Source organism: Chiloscyllium plagiosum, unplaced genomic scaffold (assembly GCF_037043375.1).
Source record: "Chiloscyllium plagiosum isolate Xiang-an unplaced genomic scaffold, Cpla_swu_hap1 HiC_scaffold_47, whole genome shotgun sequence".
NCBI classification, from domain to species: domain Eukaryota; kingdom Metazoa; phylum Chordata; class Chondrichthyes; order Orectolobiformes; family Hemiscylliidae; genus Chiloscyllium; species Chiloscyllium plagiosum.
The window spans coordinates 7948031-7974292 of record NW_028270185.1 but is presented as its reverse complement, the minus strand read 5'-3'; the positions used below and the strand labels follow the sequence as shown (position 1 = coordinate 7974292).

Below are 26262 nucleotides of genomic sequence, written 5' to 3'. Positions count from 1 at the left end.
ATTTCATTCTTGTGATTTGAAAAGACTGGCACAGATTTAGAAAGAAGTGCTATCAAAATGTAACTCTTCCTTTTTGAACAGCCACAGTTTTAGTTCTGTCACAGCACAGAAACAGACCCTTCGGTCCAACCCGTCCATGCTTTCCCGATATCCTAAATTAATCTACTCCCATTTGCCAGCACTTGGCCCATATCCCTCTAAACTCTTCCTATTCATATAACCGTCCATGTGCCTTTTAAATGCTATAATTGTACCAGCCTCCACCACATCCTCTGGCAGCTCATTCCATACACGTACCACCCTCTGGGTGAAAAAGTTGCCCCTTAGGTCCTTTTTAAATCTTTCCTCTCTCACCTTAAACCTATACCCTTTAGTTCTGGACTCCCCGACCCCAGGGAAAAGACTTTGCCTATTTACCCTATCCATGCCCCTCATGTTTTTATAAACCTCTATAAGGTCACCCCCCAGCCTCCGACGCTCCAGGGAAAACAGCCCCAGCCTGTTCAGCCTCTCCCTGTAGCTCACACCCTCCAACTCTGGCAACATCCTTGTAAATCTTGTTTGCATGAAGCTCATAACTCAGTAAAAGGTTGAACGCCGGGGATTTGTCAGGACTTGTAAAGACTGAGGCACAGTAACTGTTTGACATTGATTGTGTGTTGCCTTGGATCATAGCCACATGAGCCGTCAAACTCTGGCAGTTTCTTCCCAATCTGACCGATCTCTGGATCACAGATTGTGTGAAATCTCTCACACATCCACAAGTCCAAACCTTCCATGGATTCTTCTGTGATCTGGGGCTCAGAATGTACACCCACACAGTCACTGAGACTTACAGCTCAGAAAAATGTCCCTTGGCCCATTAAATCTACACCAATGAAATGCTCTCCTCCCACAGTCCAACCATGTGTAGGTTAGGGTGGATTGGCCATGCTAAATTGTCCCACAGTGCCCAGGGATGTGCAGGTTAGGGTGGATTGGCCATGCTAAATTGTCCCATAGTGCCCAGGGATGTACAGGTTAGGGTGGATTGACCATGCTAAATTGCCCCATACTGTCCAGGGATGTGCTGGTTAGGGTGGATTGGCCGTGCTAAATTGTCCCATAGTGCCCAGGGATGTACAGGTTAGGGTGGATTGGCCGAGCTAAATTGTCCCACAGTGCCCAGGGATGTGCAGATTAGGGTGGATTGGCCGTGTTAAATTGCCCCATAGTGTCCAGGGATGTGCAGGTTAGGGTGGATTGGCCGTGTTAAATTGCCCCATAGTGCCCAGGGATGTGCAGGTTAGGGTGGATTGGCCGTGCTAATCCATAGTGTCCAAGGGTGTTCAGGTTAGGGTGGGTTTGCCATGGGAAATGCAGGGTCACAGGAATAGGGTAGTGGGGGTGGGGGTGGCGGATGTTGGTCTGGGTGGAATGCTCTTCAAAGGGTCGTGGTGGATACAATAGGCCTCCACACTGCAGGGAATCGATGAACTTCTGGTCTCCCTCCTTTAGGAAGGATGTTTGTGAAACTTGAAAGGGTTCAGAAAAGATTTACAAGGATGTTGCCAGGGTTGGAGGGTTTGTGCTACAGGGAGAGGCTGAACAGGCTGGGGCTGTTTTCCCTGGAGCATCGGAGGCTGAGGGGTGACCTTATAGAGGTTTATAAAATCATGAGGGGCATGGATAGGATAAATAGACAAATTCTTTTCCCTGGGGTCGGGGAGTCCAGAACTAGAGGGCATAGGTTTAGGGTGAGAAGGGAAAGATATAAAAGAGACCTAAGGGGCAACATTTTCACAAAGAGGGTGGTACGTGTATGGAATGAGCTGCCAGAGGAAGTGGTGGAGGCTGGTACAATTGCAATATTTAAAAGGCATCTGGATGCGTACATGAATAGGAAGGGTATGGAGGGATATGGGCCGGGTGCTGGCAGGTGGGACTAGATTAGGTTGGGATATCTGGTCGGCATGGACGGGCTGGACCGAAGGGTCTGTTTCCCATCTGTGACTGTATTCCCATCCCATTATCTAGCACTTGGCCTATAGCCTTTTCTATTGCAAGTGCAAATCTAAATACTTGTTCAATGTGTTGAAAGAGAGCAAAAACAGGTTAATGGAGGCTTCTCTCTCTCTCTCTCTCTCTTTCTCTGTCCAGGGAGGGCCGATCCAGCCATCCAATGCCAATCATGAAGAGCAGCGTATCCAGGCTCAGCCCCACCCAACCACAGGCAGGGCCTGTAAAACTGCTGGAGGAAAGGCTGCTGGGCAAGAGCATGCCTGCTGAGAATAACCCTTTTGAGGTGACAGACACAGTCGATCAGACGAACCCTTTTGCAGAGGACTTAAACCCGTTCCATGAGGGGGAGGGGGAGGAAGGGGCAGAGGGCATCCAGCTGCTCAATACAAGCCTGCCATCAGGTGAAGCGACCACGCCCAAGAAAAATGGCGTCGATAAGCACCCTGCCTTGGGGGCATCGCTGAAGAAGGCCTTCAGGATGAGCAAGAAACCAGGCCGAGGCCCCACCGAGGACCAGGGTGAAGAGAAGAAGCCGTTCTTCAAATTTCCGTCGCCTCTCTCCGATCCAGAGACGCCTTGGAAAGGCCCGGAGAAGAAGGGGTCCCGCCAGCGTTCGGAGGAGCTGAGCTCGCCGGTGAAGCTCGGAGACGGGATGGAGAAGGAGGGCCCGGCCGAGACGTCGCCCAGGAAGATGATGTCCTTCCTCAAACGGACCAAGGCTAAGGCGGAGTCGCCGACAGAGAGAGTGGAGCTCGGGGGTGGGGCGGACAGAAAGAAGGAGACGCTGCCCGAAGTCAGGGAACCCCTCTCAGGTAGGATTGTCCCTTCCATGGGAAACCCTTCACCCGGCTCCCATTCATGGCGTAGGCCTACGGTGGGTGTGGGGTGGCGAACAACTGCCTTCTCCTGCTCCCTGATGGTGGGGAGGAGGCAATGGCCTAGCGGTATTATTGCTGGAGTGTTAAACCAGAGATGAAAAACGTGGTGCTGGAAAAACACAGCCGGCCAGGCAGCATCCGAGGAGCAGGGGAATCGACGTTTCGGGCATAAGCCCTTCTTCAGGAGGAATCCTGTTAAACCAGAGACACAGGTAACATTCTGAGGATCCAAGTTCAAATCCTGCCAAGGCAGATGTTGGGATTTGAATTTCATATTTTAAAAAAACCTCTGGAATTAAGAGTCTAATGATGACCATGTTGGGAAAATTGATTCTGGTTCACTCATGCCCTTTAGGGAAGGAAACTGCCTTCCTTACCTGATCTGGCCTACATGTGACTCCAGACCCATAGCGATGTGGTCTTAACTGCCCTCTAGGCAATTAGGGATTGGGCAATAAATGCTGACCCAGTCAGAGACACTCTCATCCCGTGAAGGAATACAAAGAAAAAGCAACCCTTTGTTGGACAGGCAGATGGGTAACGTCCAAACCTCAGGGTTATCAGTTCGAGGCAGTCACTGAGAAACCTCTTCACTCAGAGAAGGTGGCAATATCAAACGCATCACCTCCAAATGGGGCAAATGCCAAAGGGTGAGGAACCTGTAGCACAGGGTCCACTCAGCAACAGGAAGGGCACGGCCTACATTTCTCAAAATGGAACTGTGCAGAAATCTAGCAAACAGCAGTAGGCCATTCAGCCCTTCGAGCTTACTTCCCCATTCAATGGCTGATCATCCAACTCACTCTCCTGTTCCCACTTTATCCCAAAGAATCATTTCAGTGACGCATGGTCCAAAATCCTGGAATTCTCTCCCTAAGGCATTGTGGGTCAACCTACAGCCCGCAGACTGCAGCGGTTCAAGATGGCAGCTCACCGCTGAAATAACTCCATGGAGGCTGTTATACGTCACCAAAAATGAACAGTCCTTGACTTCAGTAAAACCCCATTCAGAGGCAGCTCTCAGAGTGAGCAGAACCCCTGACCCTCATGTTTCCATCTGTCAGCCAGGGCTCCCTGATTGGACCAGGTTGACAGCCCCAGTCGGGGAACTCAGATTCCACAAGATTCAAGGACAGTTCCTTCCCTGTTGTTATTAGACTTCTGAACGTCCCTCTCGAATCTTAAATCTTATGTTGATCTTGCTTTTGGTGATGTGGAGGAGCCAGTCTTGGACTGGGGTGGACAAAGTTATAAATCACACAGCACCAGGTTATAGTCCAACAGGTTTATTTGAAATCGCAGGCTTTCTGAACACTGCCCCTTTGTCAGGTGAAATTCACTCCAAAAACTTGTGATGTCAAATAAACCTGTCAGACTATAACCTGGTGTCGTGTGACGTCTGACCTTGCTTTGTCCTATCACCCTGCGATTTGTGTGGCATGACGTGCCTGTACTGCACACAAAACAAAGCTTTTCATTGTACTCAGGTAAATGTGACAATAATAAATCAAATCAAATCAAATCCAGATGATCTCATCATAATCATTACACCCACCACCTTCCCAAGGGGCAACTAGGGACAGGCAACAAATGCTGGGCCTAGCCAGTGACGCCCACATCCCATGAATGATTTGTTAAACAAAACTCCTTAAAACATTCAGTATTTTGGCTGCTTTCCGCGGTAGAGAATTTGACAAACTCCCCCACTCTTTTGGGTGAAGATATTTCTCCTCATCTCAGTCCTATCCTGTGTCCTTAACCTTGTGATGACAATTTCTAAAAGTTATTTTGTCCTTGGTTTTTCTCATGAGAGGTTGTAAAGGCAGAGGTGCCAAAGAGTCTGGTTTAATAATGGAAAGGGAGTGGCTAGTTTAGATTAGATTAGATTCCCTACAGTGTGGAAACAGGCCCTTCGGCCCAACCGGTCCACACCGACCCTCCGAAGAGTAACCCACTTCCCTCTGACTAATGCACCTAACACTATGGGCAATTTAGTACGGCCAATTCACCTAACCTGCATGTCTTTGGACTGTGGAGCACCCGGAGGAAACCCACACAGATATGAGGAGAATATGCAAACTCTATATAGACAGTCACCCGAGGCTGGAACTGAACCCGGGTCCCCGGTCTCCCGTTCAGGTTTTTTTAGTTTGTTTTTGCTGTAGCACTCACAAGGTATTGGAGTCCAGGGGAGTTGCAAACTTCATAGCATCCCTACTTTGTGGAAACAGGCCATTTGGCCCAGTAAGTCCACACCAGCCCTCCCAAGAGTACTCCTGAGACCCACTCCCCTACTATTCTATGTTTCCCCTGACAAACCCACACATCCCACATGGCCAATCCACCCTAACCTGCACATCTTTGGATTGTGGGAGCAAACCGGAACACCCGGAGGAAACCCACGCAGACACAGGGAGAATGTGCAAACTCCACACAGACAGTCTGCCCGAGGCTGAGAATCGAACCCAGGACCCTGGTGCTGTGAGGCAGCAGTGCTAACCACTGAACCACCATGCCACTCGCATTCTTCAGTGAAGAATTCCTCTGACATTCTATTGAAGTCTCTCTCTTTGGTTGTGCTCCCCTCCTGCCTGTAAGAATCTGTCTTTGAATTCATCTTTTTGCCAAAGGGCTGTGTTTGTGGGATGTTATTGTATTGGAACAGTTAATTAGTAATAGTTACTGTGTCAGTTCGGTTAACTTTTCCAGCAGTTAAGTTATTTTAAAATTCTGGTTTCTTTTGTTTGTGCTGTGACTGTAGAGTTTAAATAAATTCTGTTTTGCTTAAAGCCGGGTGGTTTGACCAGCTGTATCCCACCTGGAACACCCACTTCACATCTGCCTTCAAAATAAGGAAAAGTTAGGGTCGAGGCTACCTTCTTAAAATATGTTGAGCGGGGGGATCTGGCCTGGTCTATCACAAACTGTTGAAACGGAATCTGTGTTCAAGGAATGAAATGTTTAACATCTGAGGAACATTTGAGGACCCTGGGTCTATACTCGATGGAGTTTAGAAGGATTGGGGGGGGGATCTATTTGGAACTTGCAGAATACTGAACGGCCTGGACAGAGTGGATGTTGGGAAGATGTTTCCAATGGTAGGTCTTTTCCCTGGGGTGGACGACTCCAGAACTAGAGGGCTTAGGTTTCGGGTGAGAGGGGAAAGATTTAAAATGGTCCTGAGGGGCAACATTTTCACACAGTGGAAGGAATGAGCTGCCAGAGGAAGTGGTGGAGGCTGGTACAATTGCAACATTTAAAAGACATCTGGATGGGTATATGAATAGGAAGGGTTTGGAGGGATATGGGCCAAGTGCTGGCAGGTGGGACTAGATTAGGTTACGATATCTGGTCGGCATGGAGGAGTTGGGCCGAAGGGTCTGTTTCGGTGCTGTATATCTCTATGGGAGGGGGGGGTAGGGCCCGAGGGCAGAGCCTTACAGTAAAGGGAAGAGCTTTTAGAAAGAAGATAAGGAGAAAGTTGTTCAGCCAGAGAGTGGGAACCTACACTCACTGCCACAGAGGGCAGGTTATTGAGTGTATTTAAGACGGAGATAGGTTCTTGGGAATCAAGGGTTACGGAGAGAAAGAGGGGGAATGGGGCTGAGAAACCTACCAGCCATGATTGAATGGTGGAGCAGACTCGATGGGCTGAATGGCCTAATTTTTACTCCCATGTCTGATGGATTAAGGGGGTCAGTCGGTTGAGCTCTCCAAACGGTTAACGTTTCCGTTTCCTCCCATTCAGTGCTCGAGATCCACAAACTGATCGAGAGGAGAGAGCTGGTGCTTGCGAACAGCCACATTGTGGAGTTGGAGGCGGAGGAGGAGGTTGAGAGGGTGAGGAACGCCGAGGGGGGCAAAGATGGCAGCAGAAAGGCGAAGGACGTCGAGCTGCTGTACGAGGCACTGGAGGGCGAGCTGAAGAAGATTGTCGCCGAGTCCCTCAGCCAAGCCCCGGAGATGACGCACCTGGAGCAGCTGGTGCAGACAATCGAGGAGGAGGAGAAGGTGGACAGGGCGTGGACCACCCGAGGAGGTCTCCCTGGGGGCCCCAGGCCCAGGGAGCTGCGTCAAAAATGGCGGGAAATGGTAAGGGACTCGGTGGCCGCGAGATTGTCCAGTTGCCAGGGCGACACCCCAATCGACCAGCGCCTGAAACACCTCAAAGAGCAGATCACGAGCGACCTGAGAACCGTCCGAAAGAATCTCATTCTGGCCTACCCAAAGGAGTACGATGCGTTCAATGTCCACGTTAACAGCTACCACGAGGTGGTTTCCTCCTGCCTCGCCGAGATGGCCCGGAAGGATCTAGAAATTCACCAACTCTACAGCTTCCTCCAGTGGTGCCACAACGATTACTTCAGGTGAGTGTCCCCGAGCTGGGGAAGAACGCCCACCGAGCAATCATTGGCGGTTCCTGCCTGACATCGTAATAACAGGACATATCATTGGATAACTGTGGGGACTAGAGGTCTCACTACCAGAGTTGGTTGCCATGCCAGCACTAAGGGAACATGGGGATTATAAGGTGGAAGACCAGCCCTGGGTTTGTTGAGCAGAACGTTCCAGCTCAACATCTAAATGAGGGGCACGAGTAGGCCATTTGGCCCCTCTGCCTGCTGCACCAATCAATGAAATCAGACAGTCATAGAGATGTACAGCACAGAAACAGATCCTTCGGTCCAACCCGTCCATGCCGACCAGACATCCCAACCCAATCTAGTCCTACCTGCCAGTACCCGGCCCATATCCCTCCAAACCCTTCCTATTCATATACCCATCCAGAGGCCTTTTAAATGCTGTAATTGTACCAGCCTCCACCACTTCCTCTGGCAGCTCATTCCATACACGCACCATCCTCTGTGTGAAAAAGTTGCCCCTTAGGTCTCTTTTATATATTTCCCCTCTCACCTTAAACCTATGCCCTCTAGTTCTGGACTCCCCCATCCCAGAGAAGAAGCTTTGTCTATTTATCCTATCCATGCCCCTCATGATTTTATAAACCTCTATAAGGTCACCCCTCAGCCTCCGACGCTCCAAGGAAAACAGCCCCAGCTTGTTCAGCCTCTCCCTATAGCTCAAATCCTCCAACCATGGCAACATCCTGGTAAATTTTTTCTAAACCCTTTCAAGTTTCACAAACATCCTTCCTATAGCAGGGCAACCAGATTTGCATGCAATATTCCAATAGAGGCCTAACCAATGTCCTGTACAGCTATAACACGACCTCCCAATGACCTCCCAACCCCTATATAAGTAGTTCTTCCATAAGTGATGGTTGTGTAGCCCTGTGTGATAGAAAAATCACGCTTTGGAAACAGCACTTTAAGTGTTGGTGCTGTAATCGTGTTACATTTTAAAAGGTTGCACTTTAGAAATAGTGTCCCCAATTTGCCAATCGCGAATTCGCTTTAACGAAACACGTGTTATAGTAGAGCGACTTGTACTCAATGCACTGTCCAATAGAGGCAGATGCACCAAATACTGCCTTCACTATCGTATTTTCGAGGAGCTATGAACCTACACTCTTTGTTCCGCAACTTTATCGGTCCACTCCAAGTCCTCCCCTCCCCCATTGACCTATCACCCCCCCCCACTCTTAACTAGAATCGATCCACCACTGCCCTTTTCAGATACCCTCCTCCACCACTTTTTGGGGAAGAGAGTTCCTCAGACACATCACCCTCTGAGGGAATACAAATTCCCCTCATCCCTGTCTTAAACAGGTAGGGGGAATGATTCCTTACTTTTAAACAGTGACCCCTAGTTCGAGGTTCTCCACAGATGGGTAGGAGCATCCATTTCACATCCACTCACTCATAATCTTGTGTGTTTAAGTATAATCGCCTCCTAAACCCCAGAGGGCACAGGTCTACGCAGTCAGATCGCTGGTCATAGAATCCCTACGGTGTGTGGTCACAGCCAATAGGCCCTACAAGTCCATACTGCCCCTCCGAAGAACCAGAACCATTCCCTTACTACTTTATATTTCCCCCTGACTCATGCACCTAACCTGCACATCCCTGAACACTACGGGGCACTTTCCCATGGCCAATCCACCCTAACCTGCACATCTTGGGACTGTGGGAGGAAACCCACGCAGACACAGAGAATGTGCAAACACTACACAGACAGACGTCCGAGGCTGGAATCGAACCGGGGTCCTTGGAGCTGTGAGGCAGCAGCGCTAACCGCTGAGCCACCGTGCCCAGGGTGATCCGAACAGCATGGGTTCAATTCCTGCAACCAGCTTTGGAGAGGTTGGTCAGAAAACATTGAAAACAGAGTGGTGAGAACCCGATAGGGGAATGTCACCTTCCTTGAGGTAGTCAATCAGCTTGCCCACAGTTTCGGTCTCCTTTACTTGAGTAAGGGTGTACTGGCCCTGGAGGGGGTGATTCCTAAGCTGAGGGGGTTGATTTATGAGGAGAGACTGATTAGACTGGGATTATATTTATTGGAATTTAGAAGAATTGGGCGGGGGGGGGGGGGGGGGGCTCTGAAAGAATCATATAAAATTATGAAGGGAATAGATAAGATAGAGGTAGAGAGAATGTTTCCACTGGCGGGTGAATCTAGAACCAGGAGGAAATGCCTCAAAATAAGGGAGTGGGTTTGGGACTGAGCTGAGGAGGAACTTCTCCCCCAGAGGGTTGGGAATCTGTGGAATTCCCCGCCCAGTGAAGCAGCTGAGGCTTCCTTGTTGATTGTTTTCAAGGCGAAGATAGATTTTTGAACAGTAAAGGGATTAAGGGTGATGGTGAGCGGGCGGGTAAGTGGAGCTGAACCCTAGATAAAGATCAGCCATGATCATACTGAATGGTGGGGCAGGCTGGAGGGGCCGGATGGCCTACTCCTGCTCCTCGTTGTTATGTCCAGTGTCCAGGCTCGCATTGGGTTGGGAGGGGGCAGGGGTGCTTGTACCACATGACCGCCGGTTTCCACGGAAACCGTGAGCCCCCTGGGGTGGCTTCGGAAGCTGGGCAAGGGTGGGGGGGGGGGGCGCCTTTCGTTTACGTCGTGCCGTTCACTGCCTCCACACCTCACAGCCACGCGACATGTTTCTGAAACGCAGCCGGTTTGAAAACGGAGAAAGGAGGCGACAGCTGATTGGCCGCACAGCAAGATCCCACAAGTGACACGGGGGAGTGATTGTCAGATTGCAGCGAGAGAAAAGAAACCGAAAGGATGCTGGCAATCTGGAACAGAGAAAGAGTTCGGGTTATTGTTACCACCTGGACCGAGATACAGTGAATTGCGTGACTAAGGGCCTTCAGCAGGTCTGGAAGTATCTGTGGATTGGGAAATAGAGTTAACATTTCAGGTCCAGTGACCCTCCTTCAGAACTAGGGTCTTGTGAGATTGGCAGAGCGATATAGCGTCAAGGTGGCTCAGTGGTTAGCACTGCTGCCTCACAGCGCTGGGGACCCGGGTTCGATTCCAGCCTCGGGCGACTGTCTGTGTGAAGCTTGCACATTCTCCCCGTGTCTGTGTGGGTGTCCTCCCACAGTCCAAAGACGTGCAGGTCAGGGTGAATTAGCGGTACTCAATTACCCATTGTGTCCAGGCTAGGTGCATTAGGTAGGGGTGGGTTACTCTTCAGAGGGTCAATGTGGACTCGTTAGGCTGAAGGGCCTGTTTCCACACTGTAGGGATTCTATTCTTTGGCTCTATATCCAGTTTACAATCACTGTAAGAGGCCTCAGTTTAAAATAACCTTTTAAGAGGTCGAAATAACTCCACGGAGGCTGGTATCCCATCACCAAGTCACCCTTTATTTACACGCGCATGACTGCCCAGCTCAGAGCCAGTCCCTAGAGCGAGGAGACACTTTTGTTTATTTTGTTTTTGAACAGGATGTCTGACACACCTGTTATTTTCCATTTTTTCCCCACACTACCACCTGACAGGGGTAGTGTTTATTTTTCCCCAGCCCCCATGTCGTGTGTGTGCAGGTGTCGGACACAGTGAAGAACAACAAGGGCGTAAATCTTTATTTATATTCCACCACCAGGAAGAAAGGAAACACCCGAGTGGCCAGTGACAAGCAGTGCCCCCCACATCAAAGGGCAACGCTGTGTGATCAAACAGTGAAGGGGAGGGCAGGGGTTAAATCAAAATAGAGTTGGAGGGGGAAATAATGCACCCCACTCCCTGCAGTGCCCACCTCTCCCTGAACAACTCCAGGGTGTTGGTGGACACCGCGTGCTCCTTCTCCAAGGACACCCGGGCTCTAACGTACACTCCTGTTTATATCTGTCAGCCTGGGCCCCCTGATTGGATCAGGTTAACAGCCCAATCAGGGGACTCGCAGTCAATGACATCCATCTGGCCTTTGCTCCAATCACTGCAGAGCTTACTGCTCCTTCAGTACGACACTGCGAGATTAGAATCCGTAACAGTGGGCGGGTTAGCCACACAGCTTTGGCTGATCCTTTCATGCATCCCCTTGGTGGTTTCTCTTTCAGAGATGTGGTGGGACACGAGGAACTTGCTGCACATATCAGAAAACAGCAGCTGAAACCATTGCTACCACCAGAGACCGTGCAGCAGCTCGAGGACAGATGCATTGCCCTGGTGAAGGTAAGAACAAAACTTGTAGCCCGCCCGCCGTTTCGGAAAGCAAAAAACACCGAAACCTTCCAGAAACTGGGCTAGAGCATACCCCTATCTCCGTGACAAATGGGGGGGGGGGGGGGGGGGGAGGGAGGAGAGGTTACAGTTTCACAATTGTCAGTGAGAGAGGTAGGAGTGAGATGGGGAGAGTCGAGAGTGTGGTGCTGGAAAAGCACAGCACCCAAGGAGCAGGAGAGTCAATGTTTCAGGCAAAAGCCATTCATCCATGAGATAAGGAGAGCTTGCTTTAATCAGGGAGTTGTCTCTTCATTCATTCACCATTTATTGCCCACTCCTAATTGCCCAGAGGACAGTTAAGAATCATAGAGATGTACAGCAAGGGAACAGACCCTTCGGCCCAACCCGTCCACGCCGGCCAGACATCCCAACCCAATCTAGTCCCACCTGCCAGCACCCAGCCCATATCCCTCCAAACCCTTCCTATTCATATTCCCATCCAGGTGCTGTAATTGTACCAGCCTCCACCACTTCCTCTGGCAGCTCATTCCATACACGTACCACCCTCTGTGTGAAAAAGTTGCTCCTTAGGTCCCTTTTATATCTTTCCCCTCTCACCCTAAACCTATGCCCTCTAATTCTGGACTCCCCGACCCCAGGAAAAAGCTATTCACCCTATCCATGTCCCTCATGATTTTATAGACCTCTATCAGGTCACCCCTCAGCCTCCAACACTCCAGGAAAAGCTTGGAGCCCTTTGCTGTTGGTCTGGAGTCACATGTAGGCCCCAAGTGGGTAAGGATGGCAGTTTCCTTCCCTAAAGGACATTAGCGAAACAGATGGGTATTTCCGACAATTGACAATGGATCATTTTCAGACGTTTCGTCACCATACTAGGTAACATCTTCAGTGAGCTTTGTCTGGAATGTGGTGACGAAACGTCCAGCTCAGCGAGCAAACCTACATCCAGAACCTCAACCTGAGCTACAAATCTTCTCAAAACTTATTGACAATGGATTTATGGTCATCATTAGACTCTTCATTCCGGATTTTTAAAAAAAAATTGAATTCAAATCCACGATTTGCCGTGATGGGATTCCTACTTTGGCTGTCAAGTCCTGGAGTGAGACTTAAACGTGGAGCATCTGATTCTGAGGTTACCTCAATTTATCGCTATGGCAGACTGGACCGCAGTGAGAATTCGAGAGCATCAGTTGGGTGTTAGAGTGCTTCTGGCGATAAAAGAATTGATCGGGGAGGAGGAGCCAGGGTGTGGGGATCAGATGTAGGTAGAGCAGGATTATCCAACACACACCTGACCTGGGAGGGCTTGGCCAGTTGGGATTGGAAAGGGCTGTGATTTCTCACCGTCCGTTACCTGAGCACAAACACAGGCGCGAGACCTTTCTAATTGCTTCACTTGGATTGTGTTTCAAAGACGCAGATTACGAAAAATATGGATGAGGAGCTCAGCGTAGAGAAAGAGAAATGGCAGCAGGGGACTGACACCTATCAATCAGAACTGTCAACCAAGGTGATCCAGGTAATGTCAATCACTGAGGGCATCAACCCTGCGAAACATGTTACGGTCTGGCTGGACAACCACATTTCACATTCAGCATCGAGATGCGGCCAAATTGTCACCCTGAAAATGGACATGTTGTAGTTAAACCCAAGGTGCCTCTTTCCTGTTGCACTTAATACCACTGAGCGTCTCCCTCAACCATTTCAGAAGGGGACTAACACTCCATCTTTAATAGGGATCCCAGACGGAGAGACTCCATCTTTAATAGGGATCCCAGACGGAGAGACTCCATCTTTAATAGGGATCCCAGATGGAGAGACTCCATCTTTAATAGGGATCCCAGACGGAGACACTCCATCTTTAATAGGGATCCCAGACGGAGAGACTCCATCTTTAAAAGGGATCCCAGACGGAGACACTCCATCTTTAATAGGGATCCCAGACGGAGAGACTCCATCTTTAATAGGGATCCCAGACGGAGACACTCCATCTTTAATAGGGATCCCAGACGGAGAGACTCCATCTTTAATAGGGATCCCAGACGGAGACACTCCATCTTTAATAGGGATCCCAGACGGAGAGACTCCATCTTTAATAGGGATCCCAGACGGAGACACTCCATCTTTAATAGGGATCCCAGTCGGAGAGACTCCATCTTTAATAGGGATCCCAGACGGAGAGACTCCATCTTTAAAAGGGATCCCAGACGGAGAGACTCCATCTTTAAAAGGGATCCCAGATGGAGAGACTCCATCTTTAATAGGGATCCCAGACGGAGAGACTCCATCTTTAATAGGGATCCCAGACGGAGAGACTCCATCTTTAATAGGGATCCCAGACGGAGACACTCCATCTTTAATAGGGATCCCAGACGGAGAGACTCCATCTTTAATAGGGATCCCAGACGGAGAGACTCCATCTTTAAAAGTGATTATTATTGGAATATTTTCCATTTGAAAGTTTTTTTGTTTAAGGATGTTTGCCCTGTTTCCCCAGCTCCTGACAGACCATGTGGAGAACTCTGCTGCAGTCACTCAGGAGCTCGGGGCTCGGGTTGCTCTCTGCTGCCTCTCTGGCCTGGCTGACTTACTGCAAAGGTATTGTCCCACAGCGCACTGGTTACAATGAACACACAGGAGGGGAGTGGGGGCAAACTCAGTGTGGGGGGGGGGGGTGGAGGGATGGTACCTGAGAGATAACCCCACAATGGACGGTTCCGAGGTCATTATCAGTTAACGGCGCAACACGCCCCGTATTAAGAATCACCTCAAAGCTAAAACAAACACTCAAAGTTAATGAATCAGTCACATTGAATCCCTACGGTGTGAAAGCAGACCATTCGGCCCATCAATTCCATACCAACCCTTCCAAAGAGCAACCCAGCTAGACCCAACCCTCTATCCCTGCATTCCCCATGGCTCAACTACACATCCCTGGACACTATGGGGCAATTTAGCACGACCCGTCCACCCTAACCTGCTCATCTTTGGACTGTGGGAGGAAACCGGAGCACCCCCACACAGACACGGAGAGAACATGCAAACTCCACATGGACTGTTGCCCAAGGGTGGAATCGAACCTGGGTCCCTGGCGCTGTGAGGCAGCAGTGCTAACCACTGAGCCACCATGCCACCCATCTAGTTGGGCTCAGGGTTTTGTTTATAGGAACCCCTGTCTTTAATCTTTCGGGAGTGTGATAGTAATAATAATTATTATTATTATTATTCATTCACAGCATGTGGACATTGCTGGCTCGGCCAGTATTTATTGCCCGTCCCTAATTGCCCGGGGGACATTTAAGAGCCAAACAAGTTGCTGTAGGTCCGATGGAGGGAGAGGGTGGTGTTATTGCATTGCTGCTAGACTGTAATCTCGAGATAAAAAGGTAAAAACAATGACTGCGGATGCTGGAAACCAGATTCTGGATTAGTGGTGCTGGAAGAGCACAGCAGTTCAGGCAGCATCCAAGGAGCTTCGAAATCGACGTTTCGGGCAAAAGCCCTTCATCAGGAATAAAGGCAGTGAGATTTGGAGTGTGGAGAGATAAGCTAGGGGAGGGTGGGGGTGGGGAGAAAGTAGCATAGAGTACAATAGGTGAGTGGGGGAGGAGATGAAGGTGATAGGTCAGGGAGGAGAGGGTGGAGTGGATAGGTGGAAAAGGATTTAGGCAGGTAGGACAAGTCCGGACACTGCTTTTTGATTTGATTTAAATTATTATTGTCCCATGTCCCGAGATACAGTGAAAAGTATTGCTTTGCATGCTATCCAGATAAATCCTACCTTCCATCAGGGTTAATAGAACAGAATTCAGAATGTGGTGTTATAGTTACAGAGAAGGTGCCAGTGAAAGATTAACTCTAATGTATGAGAGGTCCATTCATCAGCCTGATAACAGCGAGGAGGAAGCTGTTCTTGAATCTGTTTTCAAACTTTTGTATCTTCTGCCCCATGGAAGAGGTGGAAGGTGGGAGGGGTCAATGATGATGTTGGCTGCCTTCCCAAGGCAGTGGGAAGTGTAGGCAGAGTCAGTGGATGGGAGGTGATGGACTGGGCTGTGTTCACATCTCTCTGTAGTTTCTTACAGTCCTGGGCAGAGCAGTTGCCATACCAGGCCATGATGCATCTGGACAGGATGCTTTCAATGGTGCGTTAATAAAAATTGGTAAGTGTCTTTGTGGACCTGCTGCATTTCCTTTGCCTCCTGAAGAAGTAGAGGTCATTCTACACATGTTTTGTCAACGCAAATTGGTTATAACGCGATTGACGAATTGTGGACGAGGTTTGGACAACACAAGCTTGCTCCTGAATGGGTAAAGCGGGTTTTCTATTAGTGATCTTCGTCAGGGCAGTTTTCCAGAGCGTGAGCTTGCAGAGGTATGCAACTGTCGCCTTATACCAGAACAACCTGTAGAGGTGTTGGTGTTCTCCAGGGAGCACCAGGTTCGATGCTGGTATCTCCTCTGGGATTTACACTCACTCCATCAACCGGGAATAGAAAGCCACTCTCAGTAGCTGTGGCCATGTCAATTCTCATCAGTTGTTGTAAAACCCATCTGATTCACCAATGCCCCTTGGGGGAGGGAAATCGCTCATTCTTACCCAGTCTGGCCTGCATGTGAATCCAGTCCCAAAGTAGCATCATTGAGACATTAGCAAGCTCTGAGGCAGCTGCTCAACGCTAGACAGACAAATACAAGATCTTACTCGTGTTGGCGTTGGGACATCATGCTGAGGTTGTACAGGACATTGATGAGGAGAAAGTGAGGACTGCAGATGCTGGAGATCAGAGCTGATAATGTGTTGCTGGAAAAGCGCAGCAGTTCAGGCAGCATCCGAGGACCCCTTCCTGAAGAAGGGCTCATGCCCGAAACGTCGATTCTCCTGCTCCTTGGATACTGCCTGACCTGCTGCACTTTTCCAGCAACACATTATCAGCCCAGGACATTGGTGAGGTCTCTTCTGGAGAACGTATCCAGTTCTGGTCACCCTGTCGCAGGGAGGATATTATTAGTAAACTGGAGAGGGTTCAGAAGATTTTTGCCAGGATTTTGCCAGAAATGGAGGGTTTGTGTTAACGGGAGAAGCTGGACAGATTGGGACTTTTTTTCACTGGAGTGTTGGAGGTTGAGGGGTGATCTTACAGAGGTTTATAAAATCACGAGGGGCAGAGATAAGGTGAAATGCAAGGATCTTTTCCCTAAGGTGGGGGAGTTCAAAACGAGGGGGAATATGCTTAAGGTGAGAGGAGAATGATTTTACAAACCCATCCGGGCATTTTTTTTACACAACGAGGGTGTTCATGTGTGGAATGAACTCCCAGAGGAGGTGGTGGATGTAGGTACAGTTAGAATGTTCAAAAAACATTTGGATAAGTCCATGGATAGGAAAGGTTTGGAGGGATATGGGTCAGGAGCAGGCAGGTGGGACTAGTTTAGTTTGGGATTATGGTCAGCATGGACTGGATGGGCCGAAGGGTCTGTTTCCGTGCTGTGTGACTCAGATCCCATGAAAGAGAAGCAGCAGGAGTAGGGTGCAAAGTGCTTCCAGCTATCGAGCAGAAAGGCGCTATAGAAATACAGGTTTTTCTTGCTCTTTCGGCGTAAATCCCTGAAGTACATACTCTCACCGTCGGTTTCCTCAGCTGACGCTCGATTTCAAAGGAATGCTGTCAAAGACGTGTGTGGGCAGAGACCGTGTGCTGAGGGAGGCAGGGGATTTACTGACATTTCTCAGACAAAGAAACACTTGGGAAACAACCAAAACCTGGACAGGAGGCTGGGGATAAAATGCAGAGGAGGCGCATACAGCCAGGAAGCTGTGCGCAGATTTGTCAAGGGGAGGAGACAAACTTAATAAAACATTAGGAGCAAGGGTAGGCCATTCAGCCCATCGAATGGGCCACTCCTGCTCCCACTTTCCTCGTTGATAAAACGCGCTGACCCATTTCCTGGACTTCTCGAAGACTGCTGCTAGGTGGGATCTTTCTCTCTGTCAGACTGTGACCGGGGAATTGTAAGTATCATAAAACCCCCACTGTGTGGGAGTAGGCCATTCAGCCCACACTGACCCTCCACAGGGCGTCCCATCATACCCCTGTGACTCTGCCTTTCCCATGGCTACCCCTGGACACATCCCTGGACAGGGTGGGGCAATTTCCCAAGGCCAATCCACCCTAACCTGCACATTGATGGACTGTGAGAGGAAACCCACACAGACAGGGGGAGAACATGCAAACTCCACACAGACAGTCGCCCGAGGCTGGTATCGAACCCAGGTCCCTGGCGCCGTGAGGCAGCAATGAGCCACTGTACTGCCCCTATAATCTGATGTTACACAGGAAAGGCTAACTTAACTTGATTTAAAGGGGGGTCCCAATTTCCAACACTTCCCCGCACCCCCCACTCGCCCCAACTTCCTGGGTGCCAGAAGTATTGAAGACGAAGGAAAATTCAGATTTTAAAGTCAAAATGATACTGACACAGGAGATCTGAAACCGAAAGCGCTGGAAAAACTCAGCAGTATCTGCGGCGAGAGAAACACTAAGTTAACAGTTTCACGTCCAGTGAGAGTAAGGTGGGTGGTGGGGGGGGGGGGGGGGGCAGTTAGTTCGGTTGGCTGGTTTGCAACATGGGTTCAATTCTGAGGTGACCCTGAAGGACTCTCCTTCCTCACCTCTCCCCTCGCCCTCGGCATGGTGACCCTCAGGTTAAATCACCACCAGTTGTCTCTCTGTCTAAGGAGAGAGCAACCCCTATAGGATCTTCCCCTTTACCTCGTAAGGCAGGGCTTTCAGGGTTAATGGGGTCAGTGACTTTAAGCATTGTCTCACTGGATTGACATCAGGGTGAGGTGTGAGGGTGAACAATGAGTCTTTTATTGAGGGCAAAAGAAACGTCAAAAGTTCGAGCAAGATTCCACACCCATTTCCCCCACCCTCATGCCTTCAATCGTGTTTCCCACCTGCTCCCTAAAGTTGCTACACTATTTTTTTGTAGGTTTGTCGCTGCCTCTGCTACCCAAAGGTGCAGAAGAAAAATCCCATTTGTAGGAATTCGCACAGACTATTTTATTTCCCAGAAAGCGCCCACATGTGGTGGGATCTTACAAAGGTTAGAATTCCCTGTTCGGCCCCAGCGCTGGAGGGAAACACCAAAGTTGGAATCTCAAGGCTAGCCCTGGGCTGTGGTTAAAAGCCAAAATTTAGACAAGGCCACGCTGGACGTGAAACTGTTAACTCGGTGTTTCTCTCACCCCAGACACTGCTGGGTTTTTCCGGCACTTTCTGTTTCTGTTTCCGATCGCCTGCGTCAGGAGCATTTTGATCTGAATATCTAAATTTTGTTTCCCCTTCGATAGTTTGCAACTTTATTTCGGGCGCCCAGGGAGTTTGCAGCTAAAGTAACGCTAGTTGGAGCCTAACTTCTCTGTAAGATCAAAAGAAGGCCATTCATAAGTGCGCCCTGTAAGTGTGGCATGGTGGCTCAGTGGTTAGCGCTGGCCTCTCACGGCGCCAGGGACATGGGTTCGATTCCACCCTTAGGTGACTGTCTGTGTGACCTTTGAATGGGTTTGCTCCCACAGTTGCAAAGATGTTCAGGTTAGGTGGGTTAACCGTGGGAAATGCACAGTTATGGGGTAGGGGTGTGGTGTTATTCAGGGGGTATGCATGGACTTGATAGCAAAATGGTCTGCTTCAACCAAGTAGGTCATCACCCCAGAATCTGATCCTGTTTCGGGGGGGGGGACAAAACGTGTTTGTGTTTTGTTTCTCATTTTACCCAATCGCTTCAAGGCTGCCCCTATGCAGATCTATTTTTTTTCCTTTTCAATATTATATTAGAATCCCGACAGTGTGGAAACAGGTCATTTGACCCAACAAGTCCGCACTGACCCTCTGAAGAGTAACCCACCCAGACCCATTCCCCTACCCTACATTTACCCCTGACTAATGCGCCAAACCTGCACATCCCTGGGCACTATGGGACAATTTAGCACGGCCAGTCCACCCTAACCTGCACATCTTTGGACTGTGGGAGGAAGCCCATACAGTATGGTGGCTCAGTGGTTAGCATTGTTGCTCCCACAATGTCAGGGACCCGGGTTCGATTCCTGCCTCAGGTGACTGTCTGTGTGGAGTTTGCACTGTCGGCCCCCCCTTCCTTCACTTGTGCTATGCTCATCTATATCTGCCCACCTTGGTTCAATAGCGTCTATCAACCTCAGCTTTGAAGCTTTTATTGCACACTCTTCCTCTCCCCCCTTCCCGTTATGTCTGTACTGTGTCAGAGAGGGGTACAGTGCAGAAACAGACCCTTTGGTCTAACCCGTCTATGCCGACCAGATATCCCAACCCAACCTAGTCCCACCTGCCAGCACCCTGCCCATATCCCTCCAAACCCTTCCTATTCATATACCCATCCAGATGCCTCTTAAATGCTGTAATTGTACCGGCCTCCACCACTTCCACTGGCAGCTCATTCCATACACGTACCACCCTCTGTGTGAAAATGATGCCCCTTAGGTCCCTTTTAAATCTTTCCCCTCTCACCCTAATCCTATCCCCTCTAGTTTTGGACATTCCCCTACCCTGGGGAAAAGACCATTCTCTCCATGCCCCATTGTGATGTTGTAAAGCTGCGTAAGGTCATGCCTCAGCTCTCTGTAGAGTAATGTCCTCTCGTTTCCAAAGCTCCCATTGACCCTGCAAATGTTTTTGCCCTCAAGTACCCATCCAGTCTTGTTTTGCATTCCTTCATCAAACCTGCCTACGTCGGCAATGGATTCCTCATTATTGTTACTCACTGTTTAAGGTAAAAACTTCCTAATGGACTCCCTCGCCTTTCTTGGCCATAGCTTCAAATCTGTGTCCCCCCCCCACCCAACCCCACCATAGGCCATGTAGCATCTGTGACTGGGTCACTCCTTCCCCACCCAATCTGAATCTTAGCTCGGGACTCATTCCTCAAATGGACTTGACCCAGAATCATTTGGTTCGAGGATTTCTGGGTCTACAGGAGAAACGTGAGCAACGGGGAGGGTCGCCTACTCTGGGGGTGGGCGTCGCGGTATGTCACGGGCAGGTTCTACCACGTGACCCCCCCCCCCCCACCCCCCATGCCAGCCCAATGGCAACATTGCCTGTGCGCCAGGTGGGTTCCCTCTGAAGGTCTGAGCACTGTCAGTTGCCTTGATGACGCACTGACTCCCGAGGTTGGAGGTCACCACGCGCACAGAGCCGCGGATCCACGCCCCTTCAGGTGTATGGATCGCTGCTCCCCCTCAGCTCCCTTGCTATTGGTCCATCCTTTGGGCACCCCGCCTTCCGGCAACCAATTGGGAAAGAGAGGAGGACTCCTCGCCAAACAATTGCGTTTTCAGCTCGAGAGTTGGCCAAAGGCCTCATTCCCACCTGATTGTCCTTCCGTGGAAAACACTAAAAGTAACATTTGTAAAAACAATGGCTCTGATGGCCTCTGATGGTCTCTTTCTCCCCACATCCCTTTGGGTTTCCCCCCAACCCACCCCCCCACTCCCAATTCGACCCAGCTTCAGGGATGTTAAGTGTCACCTCTTGACAGAGTTAGTCTTAGAAAGAGTGGATGCTGGGAAATTGTTTCTGCTAAGCGGGGAGACTAGGACTCGGCACAGCCTTAGAATTAGAGGGGGTCAATTTAGAACGGAAATGAGGAGACATTTCTTCAGCCAGAGAATGGTGGGCCTGTGGAATTCATTGCCTCGGAGCCCAGTGGAAGCCGAGATGTTAAATGTCTCCCAGGCAGAGATTGATAAATTCTTAATTTCGCAAGGAATTATGGGATAGGGAGAGGGTGTGGGTAAGTGGCATTGAAATGCCCATCAGCCATGATTGAATGGCGGAGTGGACTCGATGGGCCGAATGGCCTTACTTCCACTCCTATTTCTTATGGTCTTATAGTCAGAGTGAATTCACACCAGGAGACAGCTTGCTGTGGTAACAGTCACCCTTTTGTGTGCACATTCGGTCTGGAAACCTGCCTGGTTGCATTGTTTCCTTGACTATCGTGTTCAAACCCTGGATCTGCCAGCTCAAAGGCAGGGACACTACCCACTCCACCGCGTGACCTTGCTCTGCCCAGTAACTGCTGAATCTCGCTTACTTTTAGCTAAACTAATAATGGTGTTCATCTTCCAACGTTCATCTCAGAGACACTCTCCACTTCCTGGGGGGAATGGGTGGGGACAGGGGAATTGAACCAGTCATCATTGATCCGTGGGAATTGTAGGTTCCAACTAACTCCTCTTTAAGATTCCTTTATACTTTCCGCTTCACGCTACACAAAAAGCACCTGAGATGTCAGGTCATGTCACTCAGTATTCCTCTGTGGTTCCTGTACTGCCTGGGTAACACTAAGTATTGTTGGTGATGCAGCTCATTAACTCTTAACCCAGTGACCTGGATCATTCTCTTCGGGTTTGAATCACTGGGTCAGCTGGAGGCCATTCAGCCCAGTTCCGCCAGCTGTCAGTTCGCCGCAGCCCCATCACAAACTGGGAAGAGGCCATTCGGCCCCTCTGCCAGGCAACACCATCGTGGCTGGTCTGATGGTAACCTCCAATCTGAATCCTCACTAAACCCTAATCACCTTTCAACCCCGCCCTCCCCTTTGCTCAATGCACGATGGGTAACCCCTAGTTTTTAAACAGTCCCATTAAATTAGTAATGTAAAGTAAATTAGGTTTGACAAAGGATCAGTTAGACTCGAAACGTCAGCTCTTTTCTCTCCATACAGATGCTGCCAGACCTGCTGAGATTTTCCAGCATTTTCTCATTTGGTTTCAGATTCCAGCATCCGCAGTAATTTGCTTATATTAGGTTTGTTTTATCATTGGATCTGTACTTCCCTGGTTAGACCAGCCCATCCTTACTTGCCCAGAGTCAACTAAGGGTCTGGGGTCATGTGTAGGCCCAGACCAGGTAAGGATGGCAGTTTCAAAGAACACAGAAAATTTACAGCCCAGAAACAAGCCCTCCAAGCCTGAGCCGATCCAAACCCACTGTCTAAACCTGTCGCCCAATTCCTAAGCATCTGTATCCCTTTGCTCCCCACCTACTCATGCATCTGTCCAGACGCATCTTAAATGAATCTACCGTGCCTGCCTCTACTCGCAACGCATTCCAGGCACCTACCACCCTCTGTGTGAAGCATTTGCTGCGTATATCTCCCTTAAACGTTTCACCTCAAACACGTGACCTCTCGTTAGTGAATCCCCTTCCCTAAAGGACATTAGTGAACCAGATGATGACCAATGGAGTCATGGTCATCATTTGATTCTTAATTCCCTGGCAGGAATCGAACCTGGGTCGACCCGGGCCATTATTTGGGTTAGCAGCCCAGTGACAACACCAGTAGGCCATTCCCTTAACTGTACGCTGGTTCAAGGTTCACCCACATTATCTCCACGTCCACCCGGTCAAAAACCCCCTTCAGGATCTTCAGTGTTTCAAATGAGGCACCAGTGACTCGTCAAACTCAGGCAGATAATAGCCCTGGCTTCAAACTTTTCTCCTGAGTCAACCCCCCCCACTCGTCCTATCCCAGTAGGCCCACACGTCCATTGCTCACAAATGCCCCTTTCGGAATCCAGCTCAACCCCCTGCGTCGATATGACACAGGAGAACATCTGTCTAGGCTGCCTCAGAAAATGGGGGAGGGGACTGGGTTTTGACTGAATCGCTGGGGGTTCTCAGGTTTGACTACCCAGAGTCCCCGCGACCGACCCCACCCTCCAAAACATTGTGAAAGGAAGGAGATGGTCTTAACACCGTTGCGGGTGCGGAAAGATGTGAATTTGTGTAGCCTCTGGGGATTGTAGTGATATTGTGTAAGGCACGGGTTCGGGTTAGTGAAGCGCTCAGTCGTAGCTCTCTCCATCAGCGTGTCATCCCCCACCCCACACACACACACACACCCACCCACCCCCACACACACACACACACAACACACACACCCCACACACACACACACACACCCACCCACCCCCCCCCACACACACACACCCACCCACCCCCCCCCCACACACACACACACACCCACCCACCCCCACACACACACACACACACACACAACACACACACCCCACACACACACACACACCCACCCACCCCCACACACACACACACACAACACACACACCCCACACACACACACACGCACACACACACACCCACCCCCCACACACACACACACACACACCCACCCCCACACACGCACACACACACACAACACACACACCCCACACACACCCCACACACACACACACACCCCACACACACACACCCCACACACACACATACCCCCCACACACACACACCCCACTCTCACACACACACATACCCCCCCCACACACACACACACCCCACTCTCACACACACACACACACACCCCACACACACACACACCCCACACACACACATACACACACACACACCACACACACCTCACACACACACACACCCACACCCCCCCACACACACACCCACACCCCCCCACACACACACTCACCCCCCACACATATACACCCCCACACACACACACACCCACACACACACACACACACTCACCCCTCCCCCCCACACACACACCCCATACACACACACCCACACACACACACACACCACACATACACACACACACACACACCACACACACACACACCCCACACACACACCCCCACACCCCCCCCACACACACACTCACCCCCCACACATACACGCACACATACACACACTCACCCCCCCACACACACCACACACACACCCCACATCCACACACACCCACACACACCCACACCCCATATACACACACCCCCACACACACACACACCCACACACACACACATTCACACCCCATACACACACACCCACACCCCATACACACACTCCCCCACAAACACCCCACACCCACACACACACCCCACACACACACACACACACCCACACACACACCACACACACACATCCCACACACACCCCACACACACACATACTCACCACACACACACACACCACACACACACACACACACACACACCACACACACACATCCCACACACACCCCACACACACACACACCACACACACACTCACACACACACCACACACACACCACACACACCCCAGACACACACATTCACACACCCACACCCCATACACACACACACCCACAAACACCCCACACCCACACACACCCACACCCCATACACACACACACCCCCACACACACACACACCCACAAACACCCCACACCCACACATACCCACACACACCCACACCCCATACACACACACACCCCCACACAGACACACCCATACACACACACCCACACCCCATACACACACACACCCACAAACACCCCACACCCACACACACCCACACACCCACACACACACACACCCACACCGCATACACACCCCATACACACCCACACACACACCCACACACACACACCCACACACACACACACCCACACCCCATACACACCCCACATACACCCACACACACACACCCACACCCACACACACACCCACACACACACACACCCACACACACACACACCCACACCCCATACACACCCCACACACACCCACACACACACACCTCCACACACACACTCACACACACACACTCCCCCTCCCCTGCCACACACACACCCCACACTCACACACACCCCCCCACACACACACACCCCCACACACACACACCCCCACACACACACCCCCCACACACACCCACACCCCCCCACACACACACACCCCCCATACACACACACACCCCCACACACACACACTTCCCCTCCCCCACACACACACCCCCCCCCACACACACACACCTACACCCCCACCCCACACTGCCCCAGAGTTTGTTCAGGGTGGCCCGGTGTGTTATTGCCTTGGCAGTGGGTCAGCCCTCGCTGTAGGGTGTGTTGTTGGTGGGTCTCTGGTTAACGTTAACGTCGCTCCCCTCTCTCACCCTCGCAGTTTCCAGAAACACGCGCAGCAGCTTTTCCAGCAATACCCCGAGAAGGTGGACGTTGGGGAAGTGAGGGGCGCCCAAGCCATCGCAGTGGTCAACTGCTGCCCTGCTTTCAGGTAAAGGCCACTCCACCAGAGAGGGTGAGCAGGGATGTGGGGGTTAAAGGCTGGGATGTGGGGGGGTAAAGGCTGGGATGTGGGGGGGTAAAGGCTGGGATGTGGGGGGGGTAAAGGCTGGGATGTGGGGGGGTAAAGGCAGGGATGTGGGGGTTAAAGGCTGGGATGTTGGGGGGGGTGTAAAGGCAGGGATGTGGGGGGGTAAAGGCTGGGATGTGGGGGTTAAAGGCAGGGATGTGGGGGGGGGGGATAAAGGCAGGGATGTGGGGGGGTAAAGGCTGGGATGTGGGCGGGGTAAAGGCTGGGATGTGGGGGGGTAAAGGCTGGGATGTGGGGGGGTAAAGGCTGGGATGTGGGGGGGGTAAAGGCTGGGATGTGGGGGGGTAAAGGCTGGGATGTGGGGGTTAAAGGCTGGGATGTGGGGGGGTAAAGGCTGGGATGTGGGGGGGTAAAGGCTGGGATGTGGCGGTTAAAGGCTGGGATGTGGGGGGGGTAAAGGCTGGGATGTGGGGGGGTAAAGGCAGGGATGTGGGGGTTAAAGGCTGGGATGTTGGGGGGGGTGTAAAGGCAGGGATGTGGGGGGGTAAAGGCTGGGATGTGGGGGTTAAAGGCAGGGATGTGGGGGGGTAAAGGCTGGGATGTGGGGGCGTAAGG

General features: G+C 50.8%; 1 protein-coding gene across 3 annotated transcripts in view; it reads left to right on the top strand.

Annotated features, from left to right (window-relative positions):
- Positions 1-26262, top strand: part of LOC122542692 (exocyst complex component 3-like protein 2) — a 60124-nt gene that overhangs the window by 17649 nt on the left and 16213 nt on the right. For all 3 annotated transcript variants that reach the window (XM_087984109.1, XM_087984110.1, XM_087984111.1), the window contains exons 2-7: positions 2140-2813; positions 6628-7246; positions 11351-11465; positions 12895-12999; positions 13978-14078; positions 25498-25608. In XM_087984109.1, the coding sequence (XP_087840235.1) occupies positions 2162-2813; positions 6628-7246; positions 11351-11465; positions 12895-12999; positions 13978-14078; positions 25498-25608 (1703 nt within the window). In that variant the 5' untranslated portion in view covers positions 2140-2161. The remainder of the gene's footprint in view (positions 1-2139; positions 2814-6627; positions 7247-11350; positions 11466-12894; positions 13000-13977; positions 14079-25497; positions 25609-26262) is intronic.